This window comes from Leopardus geoffroyi, chromosome B4, assembly GCF_018350155.1.
Source record: "Leopardus geoffroyi isolate Oge1 chromosome B4, O.geoffroyi_Oge1_pat1.0, whole genome shotgun sequence".
Classification (NCBI taxonomy): Eukaryota; Metazoa; Chordata; class Mammalia; order Carnivora; family Felidae; genus Leopardus; species Leopardus geoffroyi.
This window is the reverse complement of record NC_059341.1, coordinates 120,555,334-120,570,249: the sequence shown is the minus strand read 5'-3', so window position 1 is coordinate 120,570,249 and position 14,916 is coordinate 120,555,334. Positions and strand designations below refer to the sequence as shown.

General features: G+C 36.0%; 1 protein-coding gene across 18 annotated transcripts in view; it reads left to right on the top strand.

The window, feature by feature from the left end:
• ANKS1B (ankyrin repeat and sterile alpha motif domain containing 1B) overlaps positions 1-14,916 on the top strand; it is a 1,079,650-nt gene that overhangs the window by 617,400 nt on the left and 447,334 nt on the right. For all 18 annotated transcript variants that reach the window (XR_006709127.1, XR_006709126.1, XM_045464947.1 and 15 more), the window contains exons 13-14: positions 8,291-8,880; positions 10,829-10,901. Coding sequence is in view for 16 of the 18 variants with exons in the window: in XM_045464947.1 (XP_045320903.1) it covers positions 8,291-8,880; positions 10,829-10,901 (663 nt within the window). In the remaining 2 variants the exon portion in view is untranslated. The remainder of the gene's footprint in view (positions 1-8,290; positions 8,881-10,828; positions 10,902-14,916) is intronic.

Sequence of the window (14,916 nt, the reverse complement as noted above, 5' to 3'; positions counted from 1 at the left end):
GATTGGGCTTTGACATCCCGTGCTAGGCCACCTCATGGAGGAACACTTTTCTCTTCTGGACATGGACACATTCCTTATGCTGTTTGGGTTTTGATCTCCTTGCTAGGCTACCTCTCTGCAGGGATATCCTCCTTGCTTTGCTCAGTTTCTGACTCCTTCAGCTAGGCCGTTCCCCTTCCATAGATTACCTCCTTACCTTCACCTGAGCCCTGACACTCCATACCAGGCTACTCCCTGTGTGCACACTCACCAAACACTGTGTGGGCCCCAAGATGCCATGCTGTGTTTACCCCCAAACATAGTCACCACCATTACCCTGCTTGGGTGCTGATTTTCAACTCTGAGTCACTTCAAACCTCCACTCTCCACTGAAGGCATGGATGCCTTCTCACTCTTTCTCATCTAATGACTTTAGGACTGAATTGCCCCTGGAGTGAATGGGAAAGGAGAAGGGAAATGAGCAGCCATTTCATATCTGAGCTCCTCTGTTTATTGTATAGGTTGTTCCTTCAGAATTTGTATCATTTTCTTAATTTCTTTTAAATACTTTTTAATTTTAGTTTACTGTTTTCAAATTCTCTGGGGCTACATTTGTTATTTGTTTTCATTAGCTCTTAAACATTCATTTTCATTTCTTTTTCTTACATGTCTTTAAATGAGGTTTTTTTTAAATCCTTTTTTGTTTGTTTCCTCACGTTTAATGAGAGGAGATGTCCTGGATTATTCAAGCACAAAAGGTTTTTGTATGAGAGTAGGCATGAGCCATACCATATGAAAGTAGCTTTACCCACCTCGCTGTTCAAGGACTTTCTCCTTTGTGGTTACTGTGCAGTATTAAGAAACAGGGGTGCTTCTCTTGATTCAGAAGACTTGCTGCCATTACCTCAGTGTTCTCCAGAGCTCCATGCACTTTGCTTTCCAAAGTAGTACTCTCACAGTTGAACATTATATTTTGCTACTATTATGTCCAAGGCTTCCCTCCTCTAGACCTCTGCCTCCCATACCACTCCTACCTCCCCTTCTATAAAGTGTTTTCCCCGTAAGGTCTCTGGTATTTGCACCCTGTTCAATTTGGATTCTGCTCCTGAAAGTTTTTCTCCAGACAGAGTCTCTAGACCTACTAAGAGCACATCTTTATTGAATATTTCTGAGACTCTCAAGGGTATAAACTACTTCTTGTTGTCTTTTTGCAGGATATTTTCAAGTTCTGCTGGTTGTCCTCAGATTCTATCGCTTACCACCCTTCTTAGTGCTGGGCCCTCTCTTTTTGGTAATCAGAGTCTAATGGCAATTTCATGGCTTGCAAAGTCCATCCAATTTCATTTTCTTTTCACCACTACAGCTTCACAGCTTCACAGATCAAGTTCTGGATCTTGCTACTATCACCTGATTTGGCTTTGCCATCCATTTTCCAGGGTCACAGGGATTCCTTGATACCTGCTTTATTAAAGATATCACCCATAGTTGATTTTTTGTTTGTTTGTCGCTGTCCTGTGCTCATTTTATCCTTCCATTATCATATGTTTTTATTTAAATACCAGTTAGTTAATATACAGTATATTAGTGTCAGGTGTACATTATAGTGATTCAACCCTTCCATACAACACCCAGTACTCATGACAAGTGTACTCATTAATCCCCATCACCTATTTAACCCATCCCCCACCCACTTCCCTTCTGGTAACCATCAATTTGTTCTCTATAGTTAAAAGTCTGCTTCTGGCTTGCCTCTTTCTCTTTTTTCCACCTTTGCTTATTTGTTTTGTTTCTTAAATTCCACATGAGTGAAATCATATGGTATCTGTCTTTCTCTGACTTACTCTTCTTACCATAATGCTGTCTAGCTCCATCCATGTCATTGCAAATGGAAAGAGTTTATTCTTTTTTATGACTAACATTTCATTATATCTATATAGATATATATCTATATATAGATTTTAGGTATAGATGCACACACACACACACACACACACACACCACATCTTTTTTTATCCATTCATCAGTCAATGGACACTTGGGCTGTTTCCATAATTTGCCTATTATAGATAATCTTCTATAAACATAGGAGTACATGTATGCCTTTGAATTAGTATTTTTGTATTATTTGGGTAAATACCTAGTAGTGCAATTTCTGGATCATAGAATAGTTCTATTTTTCACTTTTTGAGGAAACTTCATACTATCTTCCACAGTGCCTGTACCCGTTTGCATTTCTATCAACAGTGTGAGAAGTTTCCTTTTTCTCCACATCCTTGCCAAGACCTGTTTTTTCTTGTGTTGTTGATTTTAGCCATTCTGACAGGTGTGAAGTGATATCTCATTGAAGTTTTGATTTGCATTTCCTGATGATCAGTGATATTGAGGATGTTTTCATGAGTCTGTTGGCCATCTATATGTCTTCTTTGGAAAAATGTCTATTCATATCTTTGGCCCATTTTTAAAATTCCTTTTTTTTTTTTTTGGTGTTTAATTTTATAAGTTCTTTATATATTCTGGATAATAACCCTTTATCAAGTATGTCATTTGCAAATATTTTCTCCCATTCCATAGGTTGCTTTTAGTTTTGTTGATTGTTTCTTTTGCTGTGCAGAAGCTTTCTGTTTTGATGTAGTCCTCATTGTTTATTTTTGCTTTTATTTCCTTTGCTTCAGGAGACACATCTAGAAAGAAGTTACTATGGCCATTGTCAAAGGGGTTACTGCCTGTGTTCTCTAGGATTTTTATGGTTTCAGGTCTCACATTTACATCTTTGATCCATTTTGAGTTTATTTTTGTGTTTTGTGTAAGAAAATGGTCCAGTTTCATTCTTTTGCATGTTGCTGTCCAGTTTCCCCAACACCATTTGTTGAAGAGACTGTCTTTTGTCCATTGGGTAATCTTTCTTGCTTTGTTGAAAATTAATTGACCATGTGGTTGTGGGTTCATTTCTGGATTTTCTACTCTGTTCTCTTGATTTATGTGCCTGTTTTTGTGCCAGTACCATACTGTTTTTGTCACTACAGCTTGGTAATATAACTTGAAGTCTGGAATTGTGATACCTCCACCTTTGCTTTTCTTGTTCATGAATGACATATGAGACCAGATGGACTTAATAGATATATTTAGAACATTCCACCCTAAAACAGCAGAATACACATTCCTTTCAAATGAACAGGGAACAGTCTTCAGAATAGATTACATATATGATCACAAAACAGGCCTCAATAAATACAAAAAGATTTAAATCATACCATGCACCTTTTGTGACCACAATGCTATGAAACTAGAAGTCCACCACAAGAAAAATATTGGAAGGACCACAAATACATGGAGATTAAACAATATCCTACTAAACAATGAATGGGTCAACCAGGAAATCAAAGAAGAAATAAAAACAAATACATGGAAACAAATGAAAATTAAAACACAATGGCCCAAATCCTGTGGGATGCAGCAAAAACAGTTTTGAGAAGGGAGTATATAGCAATACAGGCCTACCTCAAGAAGCAAGTAAAATCTCAAATAAACAACCTACCCTTATATCTAAAGGAGAACAACAAACGAAGCCTAAAGCCAGCAGAAGGAAGGAAATAATAAATATTACAACAGAAGTAACTGGTATGGAAACTAAACAAATAATAGATTGATGAAACCAGGAGCTGGTTCTTTGAAAAAATTAATTAAATTGATAAACCTCCAGTCAAATTTATCAAAAAGAAAAGAGAAAGAACCCAAATAAATAAGTCACAAATGAGAGAGGAAAAAAAAAAAAAACCAACATCACAGATTTTCTATTAATATTAGCACTCAAATCCCTGGAAATGGAGAAATTTTTTATATTCTAAAGAGGAATAAAATGACCCAATAGACAAAAGTTATGGTTTATAATATAAGGAAAAAATCACTCATTTTCCATTATTTGTTTTTATCTTAACATGAAATTTGGGATTTTATTTTCATTCAGGTATTTATATGGGTGATAAAGATCAGGGGCAAAAATGGGTAAAAAGAAATTGAACTACTTACTATTTGATACTTTTGCTGACATTTCTTTGAAATGCTAATGATGCCTTGAGTAACTATCAGATTGAAATTCACACATATTTAGTTCTGTACCTTGGCATGAAATATACACTTATCAACAGAGAAGTGTGAAATTAAATAGGACAAGTTATGAAAACAGTTTAATCTATATACTCTGCCTCAATTACATCTAAATAAATAGTAAGAAAATGCAAAAATCCTCTCCAAAGTATATTTTAAAAATACACAACCATAAACAAAGAAGTAAATCCCATATATTTGCCATGTCAAAATAACAATCTTTACTGCGTGTTTAATATAATCACTACTACTACATTTATTTGTAAAAATGAAATCCTTTAGATTAAAAATTGTTGAAATAACATAAGCATGCATTTAATGTGTTCTATGCCATTGGCATACTTCTACTATTTTAATAAGTCTTCACAACACTTATAGGTGTACATAATTACTATCTTTGCAGATATGAAAATATAAACACTGCATTGTCAGAATGTATTTTGAACAGTGTATTAATTCTTCTTTGAAAACTGGGTTACAGGCTGAATCATTTATCTATCATTGAATATCAAACCACTCCAAAACTTAATGGCTTAAACTAACAGCCATTTATTTAGCTCATGATTCTAGTGGGTATTTTCTTCTGGTCTGGGTCAGCCTCAGCTAATCTTGGCTGGGTCAATAGGCATACTGGCCTAAGACTGGTTAGTCATGGATGACCTCACTCAAATGTCTGGAAGTAGGCTTACTGTTGTCTAAGATGATAGAAATGGCTGGTGTATTAACCATGCCTTTTTATTTTGGGTGTGTTTTGTTTTGTTTTGTTTTTGTTTTTGATTCTTTGACATCTTGGGACTTTTCTGACCCTGGAGGAACTGCCCTTCCCAAGTTTAGCTAAATCTTAGAGATAGTCAACATGGCCTTCATATGCAAACCAAACAATCCACAGCCATATCCCCACCCCCCACTATCTTTATTAGGCTCTCATGCTCTGGGGCACTTTTCACACCAGGACTAGGGACAGTTCCTATGCTCTAGAAGCTGCTGAAATGTTTCAAACTAGCCACTCTTACACCTGTTTACCCTGTTTCTCCCACTCCTTCATATAGAAATCACAATAAAGGCTCTTGCTCACCTTTTCCCCAGCTCATTCTGCCTCCTAACCAACCCTGGTGTTTCCCCTGTCCTCCTCCTCTTGGGATCTATAACAATTTATCTTTTCAATGGCAATTGTCTCCTGATCTGTTAGCCTCATCAAACTTGGAAAATAATAAAACCTACAATTTCAAATAGCTGAGTAATGTATTTCATCATCCATCAGACAAGTCTGGGCTTATTCACATGGCAGCAAGTTTGCAAGAGCAGCAAGAGAACAAGCCCTAATGCACAAGTGCTTTTCAAGTCTCTGCTTATATTATATGTACAATTGCTCCGTTGGCCAAAGTAAGGTATGTGTCCCTACCCAGAGTCAGGTGGGAGGAAAGGATACAGTGTAGGGTGTGACTTTGGGAGCCATTGCAGATTTGGGCCATGCCATCAGTCTACCAAATACGCATTTCATGAGGTTTTATGTCAACTTCTCATTCTCTTTGATTTGAGTAATCCTTAGAGTTTGGCCACCGAAATAAGCAAGTTGCCTTTTGACAACTCTTAGCAAAGATGTTACCAACTATCATGATGCTAAGAACTATTATTCAAAATACAAAGCTTATATGCTAATAACTAAATTTTCTTTTACTTAGGAAAGTCACTGCTTATCACTAGAGACTTGGACAGTATAAAGCATTTTGGGGTTGTGATTATTGTCATTTCGGTGAAACCAGAGAGGGGATGATAACCTAATAATAATATTCACAGAAAACTTTAAATAATATTATGCCCCTAAAACTCTTATTTATCATGAATATGGTCAAAAACCTCTTGACTGAGATTTAAAGAACCTTTTTTCCCACAATAGGCTGATAATTTTCAATTTTCTTTTCATAATCACACCCTTTAGCCTTCTTCAGCAAGTTTCAAATTAAATTCTAAACTTCCTTATTTCTGAATTCCTCCTTCCTTTCACATTGTTTACCCATTACTGTCATCCAAACCAACCTGTTATGTTGTAAAGGACTATGGATCCAAGTAGCGTAGGAAGAAAAAGAAAATACATTGGAACAGAATGCCAAGTTTTATTTCCTCTTGGTATTATCTTGCTTCATGGTGGTGAAAAAAACCTTTTTTAGTCCACTTATCCAAATTCCAGGAACAGTCATAAACAGAAGAAAACAAGTCCCCTCCCACAAAGGGTTTACTTGCTTGTCTTTGAAATGTAGATTGTTCTTTTATCTGAATGGTAATTTATTTTCCAGGCCATTGGATATGGGAATCTGCTAGATCTTAGTTTGAATCTCAGCTTAACTGTTTACTAGCTAGAAACTTCAGGAACTTAAGTTACCTAAGTGTTCATTTTTACTTCCAAAAAATGGATATAATAGGCCATAAACTCTAGCCTTTAGAGAGAGTTCAGAGGTGCCTTAACTCACTCTCCATTCACTGTTCTACCTCAGGAAGGGTCTCAGTCGTGAGGGAAGGACAGGAGTTATCAAGGGTATAGTGTTGTTACACTGCAAAGGGATGCAGTTTTTGTGGGAAGACAGAGTGAGTATTATAGCATTGGGTGGGCACAGAGTATTCCTCCTTTAGACTGTTATCTCTTGGACCTCTCTTCCTAGCACTCCTCTCTTCCATCTCAAGATATTGTTGTGATAGGTTGGAGCAGTGGGACATGGTCTGCTTGGAAAAGCCCAGTAGGAAAGAGGGTTAGGTCCAGGGATATTCAAGGCCAGGAGCAAACCTGCTTCATCGTAGGGATAGAACAGTATAGGGACTTGGGGCCAAGCTACCATAAAGTTGATTTGTATGAGGCATCCTCTGGGCAAATATCTATTGAGACTTAATTATGGTTGCCAATTTGTTTAAATATATAAATGAAATATTCTGGTTATATCTCTATCAGATACTCTTGATTATTATTAATCATTTCACATAATTGTTATACAGATCAAATGAGATCTTGTAAATATAATCCCTAAGTCAGTGCCTAGTAAATAGCACATACCTGTTAAATGTTACTTATTAATTTATGAAAACTTTGGTGTTTGGGGTTTATAATACTAACCAACTTCTTTAAAGTGTAAGTCAGCAAGTAAGCTTTGGATTTGTTGTTATTATCTACCATATTGGCTATTTTTGACTCTTTCACAAGATTGGGTTATGGGCTTATCAGGTAATTTAACTTTTGATTGTGGTACATATTTAGCTATATGAATTAAAATGACCAATCAAAAAGGTATATTGACTTCCTTTGCTAAGTTATTTGGCCAGGGTTTTACACACTATATCTTTAAAAGACAAATTAGGTCATAAAAAAGCATGGTATATTTTAAGTCTCAGAGAACATTTATGTTTTATCTTTAAAAACTCACAAAGCAATAAATTCTTCTTTTTTCTTTTCTGCATTACATTTTCAAAGATCTGAAGAAATTAAAAAATAACTGATGCTATTTCAGAGAAGAAAGAAAAAGATGGCTTTGTGTTAATAACTCAACATCAGTTTATTTTAAAAGCGTCTGGCTTTTTAGTGATATTATGGATTACGTTGTTTGCTTATGTTAAGCCTGAACAAATCCTTTTTGTCTAAATTATAATTTATAGAATTATTCTTAATATTATACTTAAAGTGATACTATTAGTTTTATTTACTTTAAATAACTTCTAATTATGTTTCTTTTCAAGATTTTGTTTCTGAATTTATTTTCTGGGAGAAGGGCAAATGGATATCATTATGTATGATCTTGATTTACCTGCCTGATATCCTCCTACTGCACAATGATTCGTTTATTGTGAGGGTTTAGACACGGGAATTTTTTCAAATTAAGAAAACCCAGTTTTAGTATTCAATATAAAATATATGCTCTGGGGACAAGGAAGAACAGTATGCAATTACTCAATTAATACTCAATTCATATCTTTGAAATACATCCAAAGGTATGTCAGGAATATCTGGTTCACACACACACACACACACACACACACACATACACACACGAATTCGCTTTATACATGGTACTATGGGGTCGTGGGTGTTTCATAGGGTGAGGATATCATTGTGTAGCAGCAAATTGAATGTCTGGATAGTGCACAAATTTAAAAGGTACTGCTATTGTATCAGGGTTTTTGGAGTCTTTATAAACAGCCATCCTGATGCCCTTCTCTTTTGCAGATGACCCTTCTCAACAGGAGGATAGCGATCCTCCAAAAGAATATGATCCTGGGCAATTTGCAGGCCTTCTCCATGGATCCTCTCCAGCCTGTGAATCCCCTGAAAATCCATTTCATCTCTATGGGAAAAGAGATGAACGTGAAGAAGGACAAGATGAAGTCAGTTCAGCAAACAGTCCTTTGCCTTTCAAGAAGTCTCCAATAGCAAATAACTCAGAACCTTTGGTAAAGAAAATTAAACCCAAAGTGGTCAGTAGAACAATTTTTCACAAAAAAAGCAACCAACTTGAAAACCACACTATTGTTGGCGCCAGAACAACTAGAAGTGGATCCCGGAATGGAGACCAGTGGATTGTGAACACGGGAGGATTTGTGGAAAGAGCCTGTACCCTGGGGAGAATAAGATCATTGCCAAAAGCCCTGATTGACATGCATTTATCGAAAAATGTCTCTAAATCGGATTCTGATCTCATTGCATACCCTTCAAATGAGAAAACACCAAGAGTTAACTGGAGTGAATCTTCACCTGCTGAACATACTTCTAAAGGGAATTCTGAAAGAACACCATCCTTCACTTCTGAATGGGAAGAAGTAAGACTTGTTCTTGTTGTTCTTTATATAAGGCTTTGGAGTCAAAGGAGGTTTGGGGGAAGGGTTTTAAGTTTTAAGTCTTTCAGAGGCAAAAAAAAAAAAAAAAAAAAAGAAAAGAAAAAAAATAACAGATGCATACAGTTCCAAGTAGAAGGGCAAGGTTCTACGGGTTATACATGATAATTTTGCAGCTAGTGTAAAAACAAACACAATTCCACACATGTGGAGAAATCTATTGTTTCCATAGAAATTGATATCAAGCAGAAGTAATAACTAGCTATGAGGTACAAGAGAATGTTCACAGTATGTCCTACCAAGCACTGCAGCTGACAAATTGAGAAGTCTTTGGATTTCTGATGTTCTGTATCATTTTGCTACTTGCTAAATTCTTTGTTAGCTCGTCTCCCTTCTTTAAAGTATCTTATATTTTCAGAAGAGCTCCTTATAATCTTAACCTTAATGGTAAACGGAATAGTTCTGGCTCTTCTCCAAGTTCCATACAACAAACCCAAGTTACTTAATATTTCCCTTTTACAGCTACCAGAGAGATTAAGGAAAAAGATGCTGAGATCGAGTATCACTAATTTAAACTCTACTTAGGGGAGCCTGGGTGGCTCAGTCGGTTAAGCGTCCGACTTCAGCTCAGGTCATGATCTCACAGTTGGTGATTTCGAGCCCCACATCAGGCTCTGTGCTGACAGCTTAGAGCCTGGAGCCTGCTTCAGATTCTCTGTCTCCCTCTCTCTGACCCTCCTCCGTTCATGCTTTGTCTCTCTCTGTCTCAAAAATAAATACAAACATTTTTTAAAAAAATTCAAACTGTACTTAAAGACAAAGTCTTCCATTTTATAGAATTACTCAGAAAGTAAGTGCCCTTGAAAGGTTATGAAATATCATCCTTTGTCCCTAAGGAGGACTACATCATAAAATAATGAAGTTCCTTGCCTTTTCTTGAATTTCTTCAGAGAATGGACCACATTCCCACTTAGCCTTTCACTCTAATGTTTCACATTTTTTTCTCTCAAAAGACTGCGCCAGTTGGATTGGGTTTTGAAGCACAATAGGTCACTCTAGTATTCCGAAACCTGAAACATAGAGATGTCTGATATTGACATTCTGAATTGAGCTATTTGGGAAAATCACTTAATTTCTCTGCATCTGTTTCAGGGTGAACAAAATAGGGCACTTAAGTAATGCTTATTGCCCTTTCTGAAACCTGCTGTCTTACACAAGTTGCTAGGATGATGAGGAGTGGGATTAAACCATAAATGACTAAAACTTAGTCATATCTGCCTATAAATACTGTTCCTACTTGACTGATAGTTTATTCAAGTCTCCCCATTTCTTATATTTATTAATTCTGTGAATAACATCTGAAATCATTTCTACAATGAAGCAGAATTAATTAACATTGAACTTATCTCTTAGAATTCAGGTGTTTCTACAATTGGATTCTTGTGATTGCATGCTTGCCACAAATTAAGCTTGTGGCTGGTCAAGCCATTTGGTTCCAATGGCCATACCCACAGATGAAACCCACCCTTTCACCAGTCAAAAGACATGCATGCTCTCAGATGTAAGAGGAAGAATGCCTGGCAGAATGAACATCTTCACATGAACTTATCCCTCAGCCCCATCACTTTCTGAGTTTAAAGAATACACAGTTCCTAACTTAGGGACCCACGAAGGTCCGAAGTTCATTTTAGGAAATATAAAGAAAAGGCAGTCTGATTTTGAAAGTTTAAGAAAGGGAAGCATAATTTATATTTTTAAAAGCAATTCAAAAATTGTCTGCTTCCTTTTAAACCTTTCTCAGCCAGACTCTTAATTGTGGTATTGCAAAGGTAATAATATCAAGAATGTATGCTTCTGGAGTTTGGAAATTGTTTTAAAATGTGATGCTAAAAGTGAATTGATAATTTATTTATATGGCTTTTGTTTCTCACAGATTGACAAAATAATGAATTCCATAGATGTTGGAATTAACAGTGAACTTGAGGAAATGAATGGTGAGACCACAAGTAAGGAAACCTTTATCTTCTACATTGTAATTAATAAATGTGCTCAAGAACTAGCTAGAAAATGTAGGAATCTTTAGATAATTCCATGTTTTATTATAATGATAGCATCTACAGATTATTTCCTTACACTCACATCAAACAGCCATGACCTCTAAATATGAGTTGTAAGTGTGATGATTTAGCAACTTGAGAGATTTTTTTCCCCAGGTGCTATGGCAGTTAACATTAATGGAGTTTCAACTTTGTGTAGAGCTAAGTATGCAGCACTTCAAAGTGTTATAGAGTATGATGACTTAACACACTACGATTTCCCATTCAGTGAAATGTCCCATTCATTCTGGCCAAAGTGATTAACAACTTACCCCCAAGTTACAAGCTCCAGTATGGCAAGAACTAGGTGTTACTTATCTTCATGTATCCCAGAATACCTAGCAGAATGTTTCACAGTTTTGCAATCGCTGTTTAACATATTGCCCTTGCGAAGTATTATTTTCTTCTTTATAACTAAAGCTCAGAGTGGAATTCCATTTGAAACTTTCTTTGAAGACTTTTTCCTTCATACTGATGGATGATGTCAAATACGAGACAGCTAAACCTAAAAATAACAGTCAAATTCATGCTAAAGAATCTACTATTCTGGATAGAGTCAAAAGAACTGGCTTCATTTCTATCCAGCCATTAAGTAGTGGTATAACTGTAGATTATTATACAGGTCTATAAAATTTGGAGTTAAAACAAGTGATTGCTAAGTTCTAGAAGAACTCATGTTTAAGTTAGTAGTGATAGTTGATGGTTTTGTAGAGATAATAGGATTAAGATCTGTAAGAGAGAAGTCCAGATATAGCATAGGATAAACAGCTATGGGATTTTGTAGCCCTTTGGTCACCAGGGCCTTTTAAACAGTACCCCTAGTGACTCTTAAGCACAAGAAAGTTGGCAAATGGCTCTCTTATGATGCACTGGGCCTGGGTGGATAAATAGCAACATTGAAATTTGGGATTGCAGACACTGAAGGGAATATTCAGGCCTAGATGAACACCTTACTCATTTCTTCTATGCTGGGACAGGTAAGAAATTATTCCAATATGGCTGGACCCCATGTTAATTAAGTGATAATTGTTTAAAAGTTTGGACAATTTTTTTCTGAAATGCATATTTGTTTTAGATTTTAAAAACTGAAAAATTATGAAAAACATAACAAAATTATGTGCATATGTCTAATGACACAAATATGACATTAGCTCTGGGATAGCATGTATAGCCAGGTCTCTCACACAGAAAGGCTGATAAACATTGAGGATTTTTCCAGTATCCAAAGAACTAGCCTAGGAATATATGTTGCCACATAGTTCTTTCAGACATGCTTACAAAATAATTTGAAGAAAGTATAGGAATACAGATTTTTAATTGATATGAAGTTAAGAATTTATTTTTTTTTTTACCAATAGTAAATTCCCTGATACTGAGAATGTTCAGGCAGAGACATAGTGCTTCTGTATTGGAAGATTTAGGTGACATTGAACATTAATGTTCTAAAATTCTTCAAACAGATAGTATTAGAATTATAAAAAAATAAACATGATTATAATGAAAGATTAATGCTATAATAAGGGTAAGTGTTAATTAAAAATGCCACTCAGGCAAAGCTGCCTTTTAAGGGTACTTTAGTAGTAAACAAATCCACAGATTATTACCCCTAACTCTCCTCTTTCTACTGTTCATACCACCATCCTACACCCTGCCTTTATTTATTATTTTTCTACAGTGATAATGAAAATGAAAGTAGAGACTTAGTCCTCAAAGATTCATTACTATTAACAAAGACTGGTTCTGTATGTGCCTTAATTTTTGCCTTTTAATTACATATTAATTATACACTAAGTGATTGTACCATGTGGCATTCCAGTTGTCCTTTAGGTCATTTGTGAATTACAACTTTACTGGGCTGCAGGCTTTTCCCTCTTGAGACTAGATAGAACTAGAGAGGTGACCACCCCATGAAAATACATTCCATGACTATGTACTGGGTTACCAAGTGTAGTCAGGGAATCACATGGTGAAACAAAAAAATCAAACAAATGTGAATTCAATTTTTTTAAGATTTTTTTAAATTTTATTTTTGAGGAGAGAGAGAGACAGAGAGAGCATGAACAGGGAAGGGGCAGAGAGAGAAGGGTACAGAATCCGAAGCAGGCTCCAGGCTCTGAACCGTCAGCACAGAGCCCAACACAGGGCTCAAACTCATGGACTGTGAGATCATGACCTGAGCGAAGTCAGTGGCTCAACTGATGGAGCCCACCCAGGAGCTCCTGATAGACATGTATTCAAATCTCAGTTCTGCTGTTTACCAAGTGTTTGATCTTAGGCAACTCATTCAGTTTCCCCATTAACAGAAATTAAGATATTAATATAGAAAAATTGTAGAGATGTGTCTAATGGCATATAGGTAGAGTCTGACACATGTAGATATGCATTATATTTCAGCTCCCCACCTTGCCCTACCATGAGAGAGATGTGGTGTTTGACACTGTGGACATATCAAGATAAACACACATTACCCTTCCTTTAAGAACTTTGTGATGTCAGCTAGTTTCATAGTCTTTGTGGTTAATTTCCTGTCCTCCCTGGAATAGTGGTGTGTCACTTGTTTTACAGGTAGTAAGAAGCCCAACAGTCAATTGGTACCAGAGAAGAGTAATTACTAAAAGAGATTATAAAACTCCATGGTACCCTGGAAAAGAAAAGAGAAAAATCTAGACTTGATTTAATTACTTTTATGAAATCTGGATGTTCTCTATTTTCTTGACAATGGGGAAGAGATTTGCAATGAAATTAACAGGAGGTATATTTAGAATAAGTGAGAGGAGATACTACTTTACTTAGTGTGTGTTGTCAGTGTCTAGATTTTGCTTTGGAAGGCAACTGAACCAAGCCTGGCTTTAACAGAGCTGCACAACTTTATGAGTTTTGTGACATTTGTGGCTAAAAACCTCAGAAGATGATTGGGAGAATAAAATCAGAAGCAGTGAGGTATCAAAGATGAGCATTATATTTTCCATGCTCTTTCCTATTTTGTTTCAATGTTCTTGTTTGCCCTCCCCACCACCTGCACGTTTGCAATTTCAGGTATTTTGTAAACAAAATATTTATTGGACCAGTAAGAGATTTGGAACACTTTCATTTTCACGCCTAAAAATAGGAACCAGATCAAAGTTTGAGCAGGCTCTGTGAATCATCAACTAGTTCCGCTCATAGAAAACCATTTCCTCTTTTTTTTTTTTTATTTCCTCAGAAATTTTATAGTAGTTTGAAACCTATCTGACAACTCCAGCTATCCAGGACTAAGATAGAAATAACAGTAAATAAAATTTACTCAATCTATGTTTTGTCAGTCTTTTAGATTCTCATTCATAATAATATTAATAGACAATTTTCATGAACATAACTTCTGATTTCCCACTTGAAATCAGATTCAAATGCCAAAGAAATTGGCATTGGCAGTAGGGTTCAATTATACTGAATACCTCATATTGTATAGAACATCATGTTCTTTGGTGATGCCGGATACATGATGTGATGATAGTACATTCTACATCATCACATACTCACGCATATAGGATTTTCTCAGAGAGCCAGTTTTGAAGTTAGGTGGACTCAGTTTCAGATCCCAGAGTTGCAATTCACTTGCTCTGTGACCTATTTGATCTCAGGTTCCTCCCTTGTAAATTCAGATTTTTGACAACCACCTCATAAGACCTCTGCAAGATTAAATTATGTACTTGTACTACTATAGCCTAGAACATAGCAGGTGGTGAACAAATGTAATTCTCTTGCCTTCTTATCCAAGTATGCATGACTTATCTTTCTAACTAGAATGTATACTACACGGGAAGATACTTAGGAACCCTTGCTTGTCTTTTTGATCAGTGAAGATTTTAGTTCAAATGTAATTACTCATATTCTAAGCTGCTTTCATGAGTCTTTCTTAAAGTTTTATTTCTTAACCATTGTCCTT